This window comes from Anomaloglossus baeobatrachus, chromosome 8 (assembly GCF_048569485.1).
Source record: "Anomaloglossus baeobatrachus isolate aAnoBae1 chromosome 8, aAnoBae1.hap1, whole genome shotgun sequence".
NCBI classification, from domain to species: Eukaryota; Metazoa; Chordata; class Amphibia; order Anura; family Aromobatidae; genus Anomaloglossus; species Anomaloglossus baeobatrachus.
Genome location: NC_134360.1, coordinates 150,720,152 through 150,741,012, shown reverse-complemented (window position 1 = coordinate 150,741,012; position 20,861 = coordinate 150,720,152). Strand labels below are relative to the sequence as shown.

Here is a 20,861-nt window from a genome sequence, read left to right as displayed (position 1 = left end):
AGTATTGTGGCTTTCTTCCCCTCCAGGCAACGCTTAATGCAGGTACTGTATCATCTAAAATTTGTCAGAAATTCCACATGGGCAGTCCAGTACTGTGTGGATGTATAACACCATAGAAGACATATGCTATATACTGCAGCCTTCCTACCCTTCTCCCAGCATCACAAAGTAATCAGAAGGGTCACTTCTGGCGCTGCTGCATGGAGAAATCCAGCAGGTCTGAAGTCAAATTTTAGTCATTTTATTAAGTGTCAGAATTGCCAACACCTTAAGACTGGTTATTTCATTAAGATGGTGCATTATGCTGATGATGGGACACATATGGTTTCATAATGCACTGATAATTCTTGCACCTACTAAAGTTGGTCTGATTTGTTTCATGATGTTGGACTTTGCTATTATTCTTTATTTCCATTTATGTTGTTAGTACAAAATTATTCAGACAGTCCGGATTCTGTAATATATTGGTGGATATAAAGTGCAGATATAGAAGACTTACTTGCAGCAGTGCATTTTGGATATTCTAACTTTCCTGATGTACATGTGGCCTCCAGACCCTTTTGTGGAGTCATTTCTTCATTACATTGAAATCTGATTGTTTGTCCGTTGTCCAGTACTGTGCTTTCATTGTAATGAACATTATTGGCAAGCATTGTGGATTGTTCTAACACACAATAACCTGGAAAATAAATAATTATTAAAATGGTTAGTAATGTGTTGAGTACAAAGCACAGCCCAGAAACTGTGAAAAACAGATTGTTACTATTAATCTGCCAGAAATTACTTCACTTTACCATAGTTCATCAGTTTGAAAAGAAATATAGATTAAAAAGTAACGATTAATGCAGCAACTTACAGTACACATAACTTAGCAGTATCAGCTTTCAATGTCCCTCTATAGGACTCGAAATTCTAATCTATATATATAATTGCCTTATTCTGTCTGTCTGTCTGTCTGTCTGTCTGTCTATCTGTCTGTCTATCTGTCTGTCTATCTGTCTGTCTATCTGTCATGCTCCGAAATTGTGTCCTTACGGTGACACAAAGCTGATTGGCCGCTGGGCTCGCCATGGCCCCGCCCCCCCACACGGATTGGCCTCTCGCCCCAGCTCTCTGCAGGCCCCGCCCCCCTCACGCAATGCACGCTCGCTCTGGCCCAACTGACACGGAGCCCCGATTCCCAGGTGAGTACACACACACACATCAGATCACACTCACTCTCACACTCACTCTCACACACACCTCACACATCACAACATGCTGGGATATCTCTTGCTTCTACACCGGCTCCGTCAGGATCCCAGCAGCGCCACACATAACCTTGCGATGCTGGGATCTTCACGGAGGCCGTGAAAGCTGGTAACCATTATACACATCGGGTAACTAAGGTCCCTTAGTTACCCGATGTGTATCATAGTTACCAGTGTACACCGGCTCACACTCACTCTCATACACACCTCACACACACATCAGATCGCATCCACACATCAAGGTCCTGCAGCGGCGGAAAATACAGACACATAACAGCACACACATAACAGCACACACATAACAGCACACACATACACACACAAATCAGATCACACTCACTCACACACACACATCACATCGCATCCACATACTCACAACATCCTGGGATATCGCTTGCTTCTCGGCGGCGATACTGTGCTGTTGTGATCTTCCAGGACCTGCCGGAGGATCACATGGCCAGAAGCATGTGATATCCCCGGATGTTGTGAGTATAAGCGCGTATGTGCGATATCGTCAGTGTCTGTGTGTGTGAGTGTATGCGATCGGGTGTGTGTGAGTGTATGCGATCGGGTGTGTGTGAGTGGATGCGATCGGGTGTGTGTGAGTGGATGCGATCGGGTGTGTGTGAGTGGATGCGATCGGGTGTGTGTGAGTGGATGCGATCGGGTGTGTGTGAGTGGATGCGATCGGGTGTGTGTGAGTGGATGCGATCGGGTGTGTGTGAGTGGATGCGATCGGGTGTGTGAGTGTCGGCAGAGGAGCACGGCGTGCTGGAGGAGGCTGGGAGCAGAGAGGCTGATCATGGGGAAGGCTGGGAGGAGAGAGGCTGATGCTGGGGGAGGCTGGGAGGGGGAGGCTGGGACGAGGGAGGCTGATGCTGGTGGAGGCTGATGCTTGGGGAGGCTGATGCTGGGGGAGGCTGGAAGGAGAGAGGCTAATGCTGGTGGAGGCTGATGCTTGGGGAGGCTGATGCTGGGGGAGACTGGGAGGGGAAGGCTGATGCTGAGGGAGGCTGGGAGGAAGGAGGCTGGGAGGAGAGAGGCTGATCCTGGGGAAGGCTGGGAACGGGAGGCTGATGCTGGGGGAGGCTGGAAGGAGAGAGGCTGATGCTGGGGGAGGCTGGAAGGAGAGAGGCTGATGCTGGTGGAGGCTGATGCTTGGGGAGGCTGATGCTGGGGGAGACTGGGAGCGGAAGGCTGATGCTGAGGGAGGCTGGGAGAGGGAGGCTGGGAGGAAGGAGGCTGGGAGGAGAGAGGCTGATCCTGGGGAAGGCTGGGAAGGGGAGGCTGATGCTGGGGGAGGCTGGAAGGAGAGAGGCTGGAAGGAGAGAGGCTGATGCTGGTGGAGGCTGATGCATGGGGAGGCTGATGCTGGGGGAGACTGGGAGCAGAAGGCTGATGCTGAGGGAGGCTGGGAGGAAGGAGGCTGGGAGGAAGGAGGCTGGGAGGAGAGAGGCTGATCCTGGGGAAGGCTGGGAAGGGGAGGCTGATGCTGAGGGAAGCTGGAAGGAGAGAGGCTGATGCTGGGGGAGGCTGGAAGGAGAGAGGCTGAGGCTGGGAGGAGAGAGGCTGATGCTGGGGAAGGCTGATGCTGAGGGAGGCTGGGAGGGGAAAGCTGATGCTGGGGAAGGCTGGGAGGACGGAGGCTGGGAGGACGGAGGCTGGGAGGAGAGAAGCTGATCCTGGGGAAGGCTGGGAGAGGGAGGCTGATGCTGGAGGAGGCTGGAAGGAGAGAGGCTGATGCTGGCGGAGGCTGATGCTGAGGAGGCTGGGAGAGGGAGGCTGATGCTGAGGGAGGCTGGGAGGAGGGAGGCTGGGAGAGGTAGGCTGAGAGAAGAGAGGCTGATGCACACACACACACACACACGTGCGCGCGCACTGCACAACACACCACACACACACACACACACACTGGGAACCACAAACAACTGCCCTACACAGACACCCACACACACAGACAATGCTGCACACACACAACACCCAACACACAAACACCGCGGCACACACAAATATACGCACATACCGCACAACACACACATTGCACAAAACATACCTCCCCCCAAAACACACCACACACACACAAACCGCGCAACACACACACAACGCTACAGACACACAGCGCTCCACAAACAACGCAACACACGCAACACACATACAACACCGCTCTCACCCCCCGTCACACCCAGACAACACCCAGAACATGTACAGCGCCTACACAAACACTTGGTAACTACAGACAACAACATCTCTCTCTATATATATATATATATAACAAAAATCATACATGAACTACACAATACGTAAATTCTAGAATACCCGATGCGTAGAATCGGGCCACCTTCTAGTCTATATATATAATTGCCTTATTCTGTCTGTCTGTCATGCTCCAAAATTGTGTCCTTACGGTGACACAAAGCTGATTGGCCGCTGGGCTCGCCATGGCCCCGCCCCCCCACACGGATTGGCCTCTCGCCCCGGCTCTCTGCAGGCCCCGCCCCCCTCACGCAATGCACACTTGCTCTGGCCCAACTGACACGGAGCTCCGACTCCCAGGTGAGTACACACACATCAGATCACACTCACTCTCACACACACCTCACACATCACATCCACACACTCAACATCCTGGGATATCGCTTGCTTCTACACCGGCTCCGTCATGATCCCAGCAGCGCCAGACATAACCTTGCGATGCTGGGATCTTGACGGAGCCCGTGAACGCTAGTAACCATTATACACATCGGGTAACTAAGGTCCCTTAGTTACCCGATGTGTATCATAGTTACCAGTGTACACCGGCTCCGTCACGATCCCAGCAGCGCCAGACATAACCTTGCGCTGCTGGGATCTTGACGGAGGCCGTGAACGCTGGTAACCATTATACACATCGGGTAACTAAGGTCCCTTAGTTACCCGATCTGTATCATAGTTACCAGTGTACACTGGCTCCCGGTACACATGTGCAGGGAGCCGGCATTATACTCCTCTCCCCCCAGGACTACTCCTCCTATTACAGTCCTCCTATTATACTCCTCTCTGAGTATAATAGGAGAACTATTATAGCATGGGGGATGTAGCACGATGGGGGGTGCGCAGCATGGGGGATGTAGCACGATGGGGGATGTAGCACGATGGGGGTGCGCAGCATGGGGGATGTAGCACGATGGGGAGTGCGCAGCATGGGGGATGTAGCACGATGGGGAGTGCGCAGCATGGCGGATGGAGCACGATGGGGAGTGCGCAGCATGGAGGATGGAGCACGATGGGGAGTGCGCAGCATGGGGGATGGAGCACGATGTGGAGTGCGCAGCATGGGGGATGGAGCACGATGGGGAATGCGGAGCATAGGGGATGGGGCATGATGGGGGGTGCGCAGCATGGGGAATGGAGCACGATGGGAGGTGCACACCTCCCCCCAACACACACACACAGGGAACCACAAACACCGCCATACACAGACACCCACACACACAGACAACGCTGCACACACACACACAACACCCAACACACAAACACCGCGGCATACATAAATATACGCACATACCGCACAACACACACATTGCACAAAACATACCTCCCCCCAAAACACACCACACCCACACAAACCGCGCAACACACACACACACAACGCTCTCACCCCCCGCCACACCCAGACAACACCCAGAACATGTACAGCGCCCTACACAAATACTTGGTAACTACACACAACAACATCTCTATCTCTATCTATATCTATAACAAAAATCATACATGAACTACACAATACGTAAATTCTAGAATACCCGATGCGTAGAATTGGGCCACCTTCTAGTGATTCCTATAAAAACCCAGTAAGATTTGCAGTCTGTGTGAGGGGAGGGAAGTTAAGCTGACATGTGATTACAAATGCCTCTCTTTCACACAAAAACACACATACACACTTAAGCCCCTTTCACACGTCAGTGATTCTGGTACGTTTGTGCTTTTTTTTAAACGTACCAGAATCACGGACATACGCAGACCCATTATAATGAATGGGTCTGCTCACACATCAGTTAATTGTCACTGCACGTGTCTCCGTGCAGCGTACCCGCGTGTGCGTGATTGCTGCACGGAGACATGTCCATTTTTTTCTGGCATCACTGCCAGAAAAAAAAGTGCTTTTAAAATAATAAACATTTTAACTCACCCGGCGTCCAGCGATGTCCTCTGCAGCCCGTTCTCCCTGCTCCTTCTGTGCCGGCTGATTACTGTCGCGCATATTCATTATGCGCGACACAGTCGACCCGGAAGCAGCTCCTGCAGGGGTCACCGCCGGCCGGATGCTGCGTCGCGGGAGCAATCAGCACCATGGACAGCGGGAGCGGGCGCAGGTGAGTGAATCTCTAAGTGCAATCACGGGCCACGGAGAACGGAGCCCGGATTGCACTTAGACAACCCACGTGTGCCGTGATTTTCGGCAAACGCAGGGACATGTGCGTGTTTTACACGCCAGTGAAAAACGTCTGTGTTTTTCACTGACGTGTGAAACGGGCCTTAAGCCCACTTTGCACACTACAATATATCTTACGATGTGTCGGCGGGGTCACGTCGTATGTGACGCACATCCGTCATCGTAAGGTACATTGTAGCATATAACAGCTACGTGCGATTGCAAATGAACAGTAAAACGTTCATCGCATACACATCGTTCATTCCTCATGAATTGAACGTCAGGTTGTTCATCGTACCTGGGGTAGCACACATCGCAGTGTGTGACACCCCAGGAACGATGAACAGATCTTACCTGCGTCCTGCGGCTCCCAGCCGGTAATGCGGAAGGAAAGAGGTGGGCGGGATGTTTACGTCACGCTCAGCTCCGCCCCTCCGCTATTATTGGCCGGCTGCCGCGTGACGTCGTTGTGATGCCGAACGTCCCTCCCACTCCAGGAAGTGGACGTTCGCCGCCCACATCGAGGTCGTATGGACGGGTAAGTACGTGTGACGGAGGGTTACTCGTATGTGCGGAACATTCAACAAATTGAACGTGCCGCACATACGATGGGGCGGTTACGATCGCATACAATATCGTATGCAGAATCGTAACATGTAAAGCAGGCTTTACAGTAGCATGTAAAAGTTTTCGCACCCCTGGTCAAAATTACAGGTTTTTTTACAGTTAAGTAAGAGATGAAATACTCTCTAAAATGCATACAGTTCACATTCCTTTGAATTTTAGACAAAATAAAAACAAATATTTTAATCTTTTACATTTTAAAAATTACAAAAGGGAAATTGGGCCAATGCAAAGTTTGGGCACCCTTGGAGATTTGTTCTCAGATAACTTTGACCAAGGTGGCAGAGCTTAAATAGCCTGTTAGAATCAAGGTACCGTCACACTTAGCGATGCTCCAGCGATCCCACCAGCGATCTGACCTGGCAGGGATCTCTGGAGCGTCACTAAATGGTCGCAAAGCATCGGGCCTTTGCTTGGTTACCCGATGTGTACCTTGGTTACCAGCGTCCGCAGAAGCCGGCTCCTTGCACATTCAGATCATTGCTCTCTCGCTGTCAAGCACAGCGATGTGTGCTTCACAGCGGGAGAGCAACGACCAAAAAATGGTCCAGGACATTCAGCAATGACCGGCGACCTCACAGCAGGGGCCAGGTTGTTGCTAGCGATGTCGCTGTGTGTGACATCCATCAAGATCATTGTTGCGTCACAAAAAACGTGACTCAGCAGCGATGTTGCTAGCGATGTCGCTTAGTGAGACATGGCCTTTGTAGCTTGCTCCTTATCGTTAGGAAAGGCCAGGTAATGCAAATTTAACAGCTTTAAAAAAAACCAGCCGCCTCTATCCTTGTGCCAAAAAAACAGCAGCCACGGGTTCTTCTAATCAACTGCCTAGCACTCTAGAAATCAAAATTGTGGAGGCCTACAGAGCAGGAGAAGGCAATAAGAAGATAAAAAATTGTTTTCAAGTTGCCCTTTTCTCAGTTTGAAATGTAATTAAGAAATGGCAGATAACAGAAACAGTGTTGGTCAAGAGAAGGTCTGTAAGACCAAGCAAAAATGTGTTTGAAAGCTGCTAGCAGGATTACTAGAGAGGCAAATCAGAACCCCCTCTTGACTGCAAAAGACCTTCAGGAAGATTTAGCAGACTCTGGAATTCTGGTAGATATTTCTACTGTTCAGAAACACGGGCACAAAAATGGTCTTCATGGGAGTCATCAGAAGAAAACCTGTCCAACATCTTAGCCATAAAATTCAGCATCAGAGGTATGCAAAAGAAAATCTAAACAAGCCTGATTCCTTATTAGCAACAAATCCTCTGGACCGATGAAGTTAAACTAGAACTGTTTGGCAACAATGAGCAAAGGTAAGAGTGGAGCAAAAAGTGCAGAATTTGGAAAAAGAACATCTTGTCATTAGTAATGTGCAAACCCAAAATCTAAAGTCTCATAGACCCCTCCCTATTACTTACCATGGGCTTGATGACCGCTGTGATTTTTTTTTTTACAAAGCCGTCATTAACCCTTCATATTACTCTGATTGCCACAACACCACGGCATCACAATTGTTGCATCTAATGGATGTACGAAAAACAAAAAACCTCAATTTCAATTAATATTAAACTTTTATTGATATATTTTAAAATTTAGACACCCATTAATAGTGAACACACAAAGGGCGTAGATGATGAAGGGGAGGAGCTAAATATATGGGGTCCCTATAGCACCCTATGGGACCTTGCTCCTACCTACCAACGGAGGGTATGACGCCGTAACTGTTTTGGGCGCCCCCGTTCCACGTCGGCTCACCCTCTAGTTGCCCTAGATAGTTAGTGAATTAAAATAATAATTACACTACGGATTATGTTAATGTAGATTGTGTATTATGTACTATGTACTAATTTGTACTGGATCATGTACTATGGACTAATTTTTCTGCAGAAGCCTGCCTATACTGGGCCTTAATATTTGTGTCTTGGTTTTTTTTTTTTTTTTTGTCCTGGTTTTCCTGATAGGAAGCTGTTATCTATCACAGTGTGATTATATGAGCACTTTGTTGTACCATGTACTAATTTGTACTGGATCATGTACTATGGACTAATTTTTCTGCAGAAGCCTACCTATATTGGGGCTTAATTTTTGATTTTTTGTCCTGGTTTTCCTGATAGGAAGCTGTTATCTATCAGACAGTGTGATTACATGAGCACTTTGTACTTAATACATTCTAGTACTATTGTATGGCCATCCGTAGTGTAATTATTATTTTAATTCACTAACTATCTAGGGCAACTAGAGGGTGAGCCGACGTGGAACGGGGGCGCCCAAAACAGTTACGGCGTCATACCCTCCGTTGGTAGGTAGGAGCAAGGTCCCATAGGGTGCTATAGGGACCCCATATATTTAGCTCCTCCCCTTCATCATCTACGCCCTTTGTGTGTTCACTATTAATGGGTGTCTAAATTTTAAAATATATCAATAAAAGTTTAATATTAATTGAAATTGAGGTTTTTTGTTTTTCGTATATTGAACTCAATTGGTCCTATTGTATATGGTTTTATCTAATGGATGTGACAATTCTGGGGTGGCTGCAGGCTGATATTTTTAGGCTGTGGGGTGCTACTAACCATACCGGCCACCAGACATCTGCTTTATCTTGGCTGTATATCAAAACTGGGGAGGGACGGCATGAAAATTATTAAAATTATTTACATAATTTTAAATAAGCAGCATGGGGGCTGTCGTATTTTGAATTTCGATACACAGCCAACATAGCATGCACAGCTCAGGGCTTTAGCCTCTAGCCGGCTGCTAATAATAATAGCAATAATTTTTAAATCTGTAATACCAACATATTCCCCTAGCGCTTTACAATTCAGAGGTTCATATACAAACAGTCATAAGTAACAGTTATAGAAAATACAATAACTAAAGCAAAAATAATGACATCCCTGCTCTTAGGAGTTTACAATCTACAATGAGGTGGAGGTGACATTAGTACAGGTGCTTATTTACAATGTTGGTCCACCCATCTTGAAGAAATGGGGGATAGATATAGGCTGCATGAGCCAGGCACCAGCCAATCTTTGTAGTGCTTTTGGGTGCAGTGAAGTTTGATGGAGAATTATGTTTAGAGAAAGAGTGAAAGAGATGTTTATAAAAGGACATTGATTAGGGAATGTGAAAGGCCTCCCTAAAAATATATGCTTTTAGGGAGCGTCTAAAACGGTGTAAGTTGTCGTTAGTCCTAATTTATGGGACTAGAGCATTCCAGAGAATTGGTGCAGCTTGGGAGAAGTCTTCAAGAGTTCGAGGATCGGAATAGTGCGCATGTTAGTCAAATGTCGATAATGTATTGGCAGCCAGTGCAATGACTGGTACAGAGCGAAAGCGTTTGAGTAACAATTAGCCAGATAGGTGACCTTGGTTGCTGCATTAAGGATGGACTGGAGAGGGGAAAGTGTAATGAGGAGGAAGTCAATTAATAGAGTCTGCTTTATCTGTAAAAGAATATCAATGTAGGGGGCACCCTACATCATTCTTTCCAATTATTTATTTTTATACTCCACAATCAATCACAGACACCGGCAGTCTGACTGCAACCAATCACAGCCACTGTCACAGAGGGTGGGTGGGGAAAGCAGTGGATAAGCATGAGAGCTAATGAGCGGACATGGAGAGCCATGCAAGAGACTTGGTAAGTATAACTGTCTTGCTTTGAAGTCCTCTAGCCTTTTCTACCACCATTTTACAGCACAATGTTCGGGTCCCCATAGACGTAAACCAGGTTTAACGTCTCGGCAGATTATCTGGTTCAAGTCCGGTCCTGAATCAAACTTTAACCCCTTAACGACCTTTGACGTACTGGGTACGTCATGGTGACATGGTGCTAAATGACCCATGACGTACCCAGTACGTCATTGCGAAATCGCGGCCCCGGAGCCCCGGTGAGTGCAATCGGTTCACACAAACCTTAGATTTGGGGGGGAGAGGACCTCTGCCTGACCTCAGGAGGGGTGGTGTCTCCTCACCGGACCTACGGCCTGACGAACGCCGCTCAGCCAATCACATCCACTGTAATGTTCCAGCCATTGAAAATGGCTGAAACATTGAAATCCGGCCCTAATAAGTACAGCTGTAGCACTGATTATTGGCTAGAGCTGGGTGACCTGTGCTTCACCCGCCCCCAGCACTGATTGGAGAGATCGGCCTTGTGACCGATCTCTCCAATCACTGTGGACCAGAGGCTGGTGACCACTCCCCTCAGCTTTACACCGTCCGTGGAAGCCGAGGGCAGCGATCCCTGCAAGGGCCCTGGTAAGCCCCTGCCCACCCAATCGACCACAGCTGCCACCGCCGCCGATCTCCTTTATCTGCTGCAGCCGCCTCCATCTGCCACCGCTCTCTCCCATCAGCCGCTGCCCCCCCTCTGGGAACTGCTGCTCGCTCTCTCCCATCCTGATCTGCTGCCCACTCCACCATCCCACCTCCCCACTCTGCTGCCCGCTCTCTCTAGCTCACCTCCATGATCTTCTGCCCGCTCTCTCCAGCTCACCTCCGTGATCTGCTGCCCGCTCTCCACCATCTCACCCTGCGTGATCTGCTGCCCGCTCTCCACCATCTTACCCTGTGCGATCTGCTGCCCCCTCCCCCATGTCACCATCCCTGATCTGCTGACCCCTCCACCATCTCACCCTCCCCGATCTGCTGACCTCTCTCCCTCATCAGCTGCTGCCCCCTCCCCGATCTGCTGCCCCTCACTGACCCTCCCTGATCTGCTGCCTGCTCTCTCCCATCCTCTTCATCTGAAGCCCCCTTCCCTACCTCTCACGCTTCCCGATCTGCTGCCCCCTCCATCACCTCTCACCCTGATCTGCTGCCCGCCCTCTCCCATCCTCTGCCATGCCCTCTCCCATCCTCCGCCGAGCCCTCTCCCATCCTCCATTTATCTTTTTTTTTCATCCCACCTAGTCACCCCCTTTTTTGTAGCATATCCGTGCGTGCGTCCATATTTTTTTTCTGTAAACTAAGAAAGAAATACAAATAAACTTAGTTTAGGGCTTGTAAAATTATACTGTAGTAATCGGCAACTACAGTATTTTTTACTGAATATTGTAAGGGTCAGCCCAGTGCCACACGTGAGAGCGATGCACGAGTTTCACATCGCATCATCCGACACGATCGCTCTCTTCCAGACAGGAGTGTGCGGCTGTGCCGGATGATGCGATGCGAGATTCGTGCATCGCTCTCACGTGTGGCACTTGCCATCGTGTCAGTTGCAGGTGCTCATTATTTTATTATTTTTTTTTTTTTTCTGACGTCTGTATTTTTTATTTCGCCAAACTAATTTTTTTGTATGGGGGAGGGGTCTAGTTTCCAAAATGGGGTCACATGTGGGAGAGCTCCATTGTTTAGGCACCTAAGGGGGTCTTCAAACGCAACATAGCGTCCGCTAATAATTCCAACCAATTTTGCTGTGAAATGGCACTTTTCTTCTGAGCCCCGCCGTGCGCCCAAACAATTGATTTACACAACATATGAGGTACCTGTGTACTCAGGAGAAATTGCACAATACGTTTTATGGTGCATTTTTGCCTGATACCCTTGTGAAAAAAAAGCTACTAAAAAAAGCTACTAAAACTATTTTGTGGTAAAAAAAAATAAAAATTTCACGGCTGAACATTAGAAACTTTTGTGAAGCCTCCAGGGGTTCAAAGTGCTCACTAAACAGCTAGATACATTCCATGAGGGGTCTAGATTCCAAAATGAGGTCACTTGTGGGGAGCTCCATTGTTTAGGCATTGCAGAGGGTCTTCAAACCTGACATGGCGTCCGGTAATGAGTGCGGCTAATTTTGCACTCAAAAATTCAATTGGTGCGCCTTGCCTTCCGAGCCCTGCCGTTTGCCCAAACATTTGATTTCTACCATATATGAGGTATCTGCGTACTCAGGAGAAATTGCACAATAAATTTTATGGTGCATTTTTTCCTGATACCCTTGTGAAAAAAAGCTACCTAGTTGAAGCAACAGTTGTGGTAAAAATTGTTTTTTTTCTTTTCACGGCTCAACGTTATAAACTTCTGTGAAGCCACCAGGGGTTCAAAGTGCACATCAAACATCTAGAAAATTATGTGAGGGCTCTAGTTTCCAAAATGGGGTCACTTGTGGGGGAGCTCCATTGTTTAGGCACCTCAGGGGGTCTTCAAACCCGACATGGCGTCCGCTAATGAGTGCAGCTAATTTTGCACTCAAAAATTCAATTGGTGCGCCTTGCCTTTCGAGTCCTGCCGTGTGCCCAAACATTTGATTTCCACCACATATCAGGTATCTGCATACTCAAGAGAAAATGGACAATACATTTTATGGTGCACTTTTCCTGATACCCTTGTGAAAATGCAAAATTTTATGGCTAAAGTAACATTTTTGTGTAAAAAAGTAAAATTTTCATTTTTTTCCTTCTACATTGCTTTGGTTGCTGTAAAGCTCCTAAAGGGTTAATAAACTTCTTGGATGTGATTTTGAGTAGAATGAGGGGTGCGGATTTTAGACTGGGGTCACTTTTGGGTATTTTCTGTTGCCTAGGTTTCTCAAATCACTCCAAATATGATGTGGTACCTAAAAAATTTTTTTTGTAAATTTTGTTGGAAAAATGAGAAATTGCTGATGAACTTTGAACCCTTCTAACTTCCTAACGGAAAAAAAGTTTGTTTCAAAAATTGCGCTGGTGTAAAGCAGACATGTTGGAAATGTTATTTAGTAACTATTTAGTGTGACATCTCTCAGATTTATGGGCATAAAAATTCAAATTTTGAAAATTGCAAAATTTTCACAATTTGCCAAATTTCCAAAATTTTCACAAATAAACGCAAAACATATTGGCGTAAATTTACCACTGAGATGAAATAAAATATGTCACGAAAAAACAAATGTCAGAATCGCCGGGATCAGTTGAATCGTTCCAGAGTTATAACCTGTCAAAGTGACACTGGTAAAAATTACAAAAAATGGCCGGGTCTTTAAGGTGAAAACAGGCTGGGGGCTGAAGGGGTTAAAAAAGAAATCTGGCCTGAGCCACCGAACCTTAACATCTGCGGGTTCGCCCACCTCTACTCGCCAATTATTAAGCGTGTAGTGGATCAATCTTCGGGGTTGTATTGAAACCAACAGCATGAGGAACATTTCATGGTTATAGGGAAGAAAGTATTCAATGAAATTTCAACAAAATCTTGATGCAAAACATTACAGTACACCACCATACACAAGCTGAAGGTGAAAAAAGGATGGATTCTAAAAATGAATAATGATCAGTGATGGGCGAGCACTAAAATGCTCGGGTGCTCGTTACTGGAGCCAAACAATTTCTAATGATCGGGTGCTCGTCTCAAGTAACAAGCATAATGGAAGTCAATGCACACAAGCATTTTTTTAGCAGACCCCCCAAAAGGGCTGAGGGGGGCTGGAAACAACTGAAATTGATTCAAAGACTGCTGAAGTGGAACAGGCACAGCATGGAGAAGCTGCCTGGACACATTTCTAACTCCCAAGTCGTTGCTGAAAACAATGTTGTCAGAGTTTTACGCCCCTTTAACTGACTGTCAAAAGTACAAAACGACAATAAAATATATTTAAAATGACAAAATATTAGGAAACATTCTTTCCTGTATAATGACTTATTTCTAAGGCAAATTTAACTAGAGAGAAAAAAATTGCCTGATCCACCTAGCATTGCTTAAAAAAACACAACAGTTTCCCATTTCAGTCATGCAAAACAAACAACTGAGTACATTAGCTCTATGGAATCTCAGTGCTATTGCTGGGATTATAAAATCATCTTTTAATTGGCTTCAAACTCATTAAATACACAACCAAAAAATGCAGCAAAAATGCAATGTCTGAATATAGCCTTAATAGCAAGACCATCACTCACCATATTTCCCCAACGCCTATGACAACAGAGAGACATATTATAGGGCAGGGATCTCAAACTCAAACAAACAGAGGGACAACAATAAAAAAAATTGGACAACCTACTTGCAGTCCCTACATAGTCCTCCGTACAGAATTATGGTCCCCACATAGCCCTCCAGACAAAAAAATGATCCCCATAAAGCCCTACATACAGAATAATATGCCCCACATAGTCCTTCATACAGAATACTGGGCGTCATATAATCCTTCATATAGAATAATGTGACCTACATAGTCTTTCAAACAGAATAGTGAGCCTCACATAGCCCTACATACAGAATAGCATTGTTGGTCAAATAAAATTAATCTGCTGGACAGATTTGGGTGATGGACCAGAGTTTGACATATGTGGCATTGGGCAAAATAAAATTACACCCACTGTTATTCACTGGTAAATATAATTTTAACATTTTACTACCTTATCTGGGCATGCGTTGTGTGTGTGACATGATCAGACACATCCTGTTTAATTTATAGAAGAGGGACTATGTGAAATGCACAAAGCCTACGCAGACAATGTGACAAATGACAAAAATTAGAAGAGGTATTTCGATACACCATATATTAAGCATAAAGGAGGGCTTCATACACATTCTGTAAAAATGTTAGCTTGTGGGACTGGTACACTCATAAAGCCTATGCATTAAGTGCAAGATCTGCCAAAAATTAGAAGGAAGAACTGCAATACCCCCTTGAAAACATGTAGAGGAGGACCTCAGACAACATTTTTTGACCATTTTTAAGGAGAGGAACTCCTAAACTAGTAAAGCCTATACACTAAGAGCAAGGGCTACCAAAAAGTAAAAGGCGGCAATGGAGCATAGCCAATATGAGATTTAGAAAATGAATCATATTCAATTATGGTACAATACAACAAAGACTCCAAAACTGGCAAAGGCTATGTACTCATTGCAAGGCCTACATAGTATTCCAAGGAAGGATTGTATTCGCAGTAAGAGATAGAGAAGAGGGCCTGTGATAATATTTTGTGTCAATTCTACAAAAGCTTCTGACTCCTACCCTGGTACAAGCTATGCAATTATTGCATGGACTACCTAGAATTGCAAGGAGTGATTGTACCCACAGCAACAGAGACCAGAAGAGGAGGGCCAGTAATTCCATTTTGTATCAATTGTAAATAGATTCAACCTCCTGTCCTGGTACAGACTATGCACTTATTCCTAGGACTATTTAGAATTCAAAAAAAGGAATGTACACAAATGTAGGTAGAGACGCAGATGAGGGACTATGATGTGAATACATTTTGTGTCATTTGTAAAAACATTCAGACTCCTACCCTGGTACAGCCTATGCATCTTTTGAAAGGACTATCTACAATTACAAGGAGGGATTGTACACACAGCAAGAGACACAAAAGAGGAGGGCCTGTGACTAAATTTTGAGTCAATTATAAAAAGATTGTTTTTCCTACCTTGGTACAGCCTATGCAGTTTTTGCACGGACTACACTGGAGATCAAAATTAGGAGAAAAATCTATGATCACTTGATTTTTCAGAAATAATGTAATCTACATTGATCAACATTTGAAAGTTATTTGTAAGGGGTACACCATGCCACTAGAACAGTGTTTTCCAAAAGATCCAAAGTTAAATCACATTTTGAGCAAAATAAAGGTTTTATGTTGATAATCATAATTAAAGAACAACAATGACTGTAGCACAGAGAAAGATTATAGCTTAATTTTCTGAATCTAACAACAGTCACCAATCAGTATGAGGTGTACAGGCCTTTGCTTTGAATGATTTCAGCACATCTGTGCCCACAGGACATCATAATCTCTCACACTGATCTGCTGTGATTTGGGTCCACTCTTCTTCCAGTCTATTTTACAGTTTTTTGACTGTTGTGGGTTTCTTGGCCATAATTTTGTCACCAAGGATTTTCCAGATAATTTCTATTGGTTTAGATCAGGACTCTGGGCTGGCCATTTCATTGTTTCAATGTTTTCTGTCTCAAGGAACTGCTTTCCCTGTTTTGCTGTGTGACAGGGGGCATTGTCCTGCATGAAAATTGCTGACTGATTGAGTGATGAACACAAGTAAGGAACCACGTGTTGTTGAAGAAGGTTCTGATAGACACTTGCAGTTACTCTGCCCTCTAGCTGTATGACAGGTCCAACTCCTGCTGCAGAAAATATTCCCCAAATCACGACACTTCCTCCACCAACTTTAACTAACTTCTTAACACACTTTGGATTGAGTCTTCCCCAGTTTGTCGATGGATATAATGTTTTCCATCAGACCCAAATCAATTAAACTTGCCTTTATCAATAAAATGAACTGTGGACCACTTCTCCTCTGTCCACACAAAATGCTCCTCACCAAACGTGAGTCTAGCCTGTTTGTTCTTTCTGCTAATGAGAGGTTTGTTAACTGCAGAGTAGAGATGAGCGAACCGGTCCCGGTTCGGCTCGAGGTCGGTTCGCCGAATGGAGGTACCGTTCGAGTTCGGTTCGTCGAACGTTCGACGAACCGAACTCGAACCACATAGGAAACAATGGCAGGCATTCACAAACACATAAAAACACCTAGAAAACACCCTCAAAGGTGTCCAAAAGGTGACAAACAACTCACAACACAACACAAACACATGGGAAAGTGACAAGGACATATACTCATGCGAAAACAAAACAGCTGGACAAGGAAAAAGAGAAGGACACACAGATATATGAGTATATGCAAGGAAACATCGACTCCATTATTGTGCAACTTGAGCCCTGCTCATTTTAGGCTTCCAATCTTGATAAATTGCCTGAGCTCGCCACGTACGCCTTGGGGATCTTGTCGTGTCCTGCAGCCAGCGTTCTCTCGGAACCTGTCTTCAGTGCTGCTGGGGGTCTGCTGGCAGATAAGCACACGTGTCTGTCCACTGACAATGTGGACATGCTCTCAGAGGACTTTTCTTCCCCTGGGTCAGCCAGGGGACGGGAAAGGCACGCGTATTTTTGAGAGTGCTTCATGCAAAGCATCTTTTTCATCTTGAAAATTGGGTCAACTGATGCCAGTCAAGTGGGGTGTGTGTGGCCCAATTAGTGGCAACGAGGGAGACTGTGGTTGGAGTCCCCTCGCTGTGTTTCTAAAAGAACCAAGATGAACAAGTCATGGCTCTCAGAGGACTTTTCTTCCCCTGGGTCAGCCAGGGGATGGGAAAGGCACGCGTATTTTTGAGAGTGCTTCATGCAAAGCATCTTTTTCTTTTTCAAAAGGGGGGTCAACTGATGCCAGTCAAGTGGGGTGTGTGTGGCCCAATTAGTGGCAACGAGAGAGACTGTGGTTGGAGTCCCCTCGCTGTGTTTCCGAAAAGAACCAAGATGAACAAGTCATGGCTCTCAGAGGACTTTTCTTCCCCTTGGTCAGCCAGGGGAGGCGAAAGGCACGCGTATTTTTGAGAGTGCTTCATGCAAAGCATCTTTTTCATCTTGAAAATTGGGTCAACTGATGCCAGTCAAGAGGGGTGTGTGTGGCCCAATTAGTGGCAACGAGGGAGACTGTGGTTGGAGTCCCCTCGCTATGTTTTACATGATTTTCGAAGGGCATGACATGCCTACGAGGTTGAGTTTCATCATCTGCAACTTGTTGGCAACAGAAAGGCTGCCTTTACACCCTTTTGAGACCGAGGATTTTCGAGACCTTATGCCCATTGCATTGCCCCAAGAGCCGATGGCCAGTCGTCACTCCCTCTCCAAGAAAGGCGTGCCCGCGCTACCACAGTAGGTCGCACACAACCTCAACCAACACACAACCAATTCCTTGAGAAACTCTGTGTGTGACAGGGTGCATTTCAACACAGATACTTGGACCAGTAAGCATGGACAGGGGAGTTACATGTTGCTGACTGGGCACTGGGTAACTATGGTGAGAGATGGAGAAGGATTTGCTGTACAAGTCTTGCCGTCCCCACGACTTGTGTGTCAATCCTTCCTCTGTATGTACAAGTTCCTCCACTGCTTCTGCCTCCTCAACCTCGTGTGGGTCCTCCACCTCGGCCCAAACCCTGTGTGGTCAGGCCACCCTTCCTTGTAACTGCGCCCAAGGAATCCCACACACCTCCTTACTATGCTGGCAGCAGAGCTCAAGGCCATCAGGCGGTCAAATGTTTACTTTGAAATGTAGGGGAAATGTGAGACACCGCTGAGGAATTGTGGACGGTTAGCTCTGGAGAGAGACAGAGTTTCATCAATGGTTGTCTACAGTCAACCAGCAGTCAGGGAAGGTCGGGTGCGACAATGATGCAAACCAGTCTGCGACCCTTCTTCAGGGCAATGTGACACACGTGCCTTGTATGGCTCACGTGTTGAACCTGCTTGTCCAGCAATTTTTAAAATACCATCCCGGCCTACATGGCCTTGTGCAGCGGGCACGATGCTGTGTGCTCACTTTCATCCTTCGCACCCAGCAGCTCAACAACTGTCATCGCTCCGGACGTCTTAGGGTCTGGCGGTTAAACGCCGGAAATGCGATGTTCCGACACGCAGGAATTGGAATCTGCACATGTTGCAGCGTGTGTGGCAGCACCGCAGAGCCCTGCTGAAATACGGTATGACGTATACCCTGGGCTAACTTGATCCAGAGGTGGTGCAGATCACGCTGCTGGAGTGGTGTCAGATCAAGGACCTATGCACCATTCTACACAGTTTACAAATGTCGACGAAGATGTTTAGCACTGGCAATGCCATTCTCAGCGTGACAATTCTGGTCATCTACATGATGGAGCACACTGTAAGCATTATTCGGAGTCAGGTATTGGTCCAAGAGGAAGGTGAGGAAGTACAGGAGGAGTCATATGCAGAAGGTATAATAAGATCTACAAGGTCCATACGGTAAGCGGCACCTAGGCAGCAGTTATGGTGGGGGATAGGGATTAACAAGGGCGCATAGTATCAGCAAAAATTGTTGAGGAAGGTGCAGGAGCCATGAAGAAATGGAGGACGAACTTGCGATGGGCATGGAAGACTCAGCAGATGAGTGAGAGCTTGCTCACATTTCGGTTGTGCGAGGTTGGGGGGAGAGGGCAGAGGAAGGAGGCACGATTCTCACCTCTCTGCCACCAACACACCAAGGACTTGGTCCTCCTGGATGCACAAGACACATGAGCGTCTTCTTGCTGCACTACCTACAACATGACCCTCGGATTGTAGGAATTTGAAGTAATGCTAACTACTGGATTGCCACACTGTTAGATCCCCAATACAAGACAAAATTTGGCGAAATAATTCCTGCCATATAAAGGGACGCACGTGTACAGGAGTATCTTCAGAAGGTGTTACGCAATCTTCGATCTGCTTTTCCACTAAACACCAGTGCTGCACAGAGTGAATCTCAATGCTTTGTCATGGATAGGAGGAAATGGTCTTTTACTTGTCCACATCTGAGGGACCGAGGGCTGGCTGCTATGCTGAGATGCCATTGAGTACGGTGTCCCTGCAGAGTTGCACTTTTGGTCATATACAAAATGAGTTGAAAAAGGACAGATGCGGGTGAAAAGGGGAACAGGTGTGTTGGAAAGGGGAAAAAAGTTTTGGTCCGTGGGTTTGGTGGTTAAGCAAAAGTAACATTTGATGAAGAAACACCATCTGTTACGGTGGGACTGGCAGATTTGGATAAGGTGGTATATACTATGTTACCGCTATATAACGAAAATTAATAAGAAAAGAAAGAGAAAGGTATATATCCCCATCAGCAGTCAGTGTCCACCGTGCTCCCAGATGGAAAAGGAGAGGTTGGCAACTGGAAGGTTCGGTGGAGGATACAGAGCTGTGTGGCTATGAAACTAATAGTAGCCTGAACCAAGTTAGACGCCACTCGGATCTTGAGACTGGGAGCCCTGTTAGCGTAACCGGGTCCACACGCCCACCCAGCCCAGGAACTCCCTGTTAACATCACAGGGGCCATTCAGGACGCTGACCGTGTGCATTGGGGCCACACCTGTGAACAGCAGGCGCATTAGCAGCAGCAGGCCTGTTAATGCCACTGGGCTGCACAAGCAGGACTTGTAGGACAGGAGCTGGTCTTAACCGTTCTGCGTTACCAACTGTGGTGGCGGCCTGCATCGACGCCCTATCCCTGCCTACCTCTGGCCTAAAGCCGCAATGGGTTCAACACATGGAGGTTTGCTCTTTCGGAGCATAATAGAAGACTGCGCACCTCCTTGTTGTCTCCAGCCCCTTTTATAACCTGTGTCCGCCACAAACCAGGGTGGACCACAATGCACCTCCTGGAGACAAAAGCAGAGTGATACGTAATGAGTGGCATAACTAGCGTCCTATTTGGAACCGCAACTTCAATGATGACCTCATGGCTGTCATGACCCAAACACCTCACCAGTCATCGTCTGACCATCAATAATGAGGTGACAAGTCATAGGGGCGGGCCTCTGCAAGCCATTTGGGAGTGGCCTGGCCACATCGTCAGGACACCTGATGCCCTGTGGTCTAAATGGGCCCCCCACATCAGGGGCAGGGCCAAAGAGTTCATTACCGGACCTAGTTTCTGATGCAGTAAGTGCCTGACCATGGTCAGTTGCATGAAATACAGTCTCTGAAAAAAGACTATCAGCTTTAGCATGGTGTCTATGCACAACACAGGACTTAGACCCGGCACGGAGTGCAAGTACCTGTGCAAAGAGGCTTTTCACACTAAGTGTGGGAGTGTGAC

At 46.7% G+C, this 20,861-nt stretch overlaps 1 protein-coding gene across 1 annotated transcript in view; it reads right to left on the bottom strand.

Moving 5' to 3' along the window:
- CFH (complement factor H) overlaps positions 1-20,861 on the bottom strand; it is a 1,163,637-nt gene that overhangs the window by 72,768 nt on the left and 1,070,008 nt on the right. Inside the window, exon 21 of the mRNA XM_075322035.1 lies at positions 500-679. Within this exon, the coding sequence (XP_075178150.1) occupies positions 500-679 (180 nt within the window). The remainder of the gene's footprint in view (positions 1-499; positions 680-20,861) is intronic.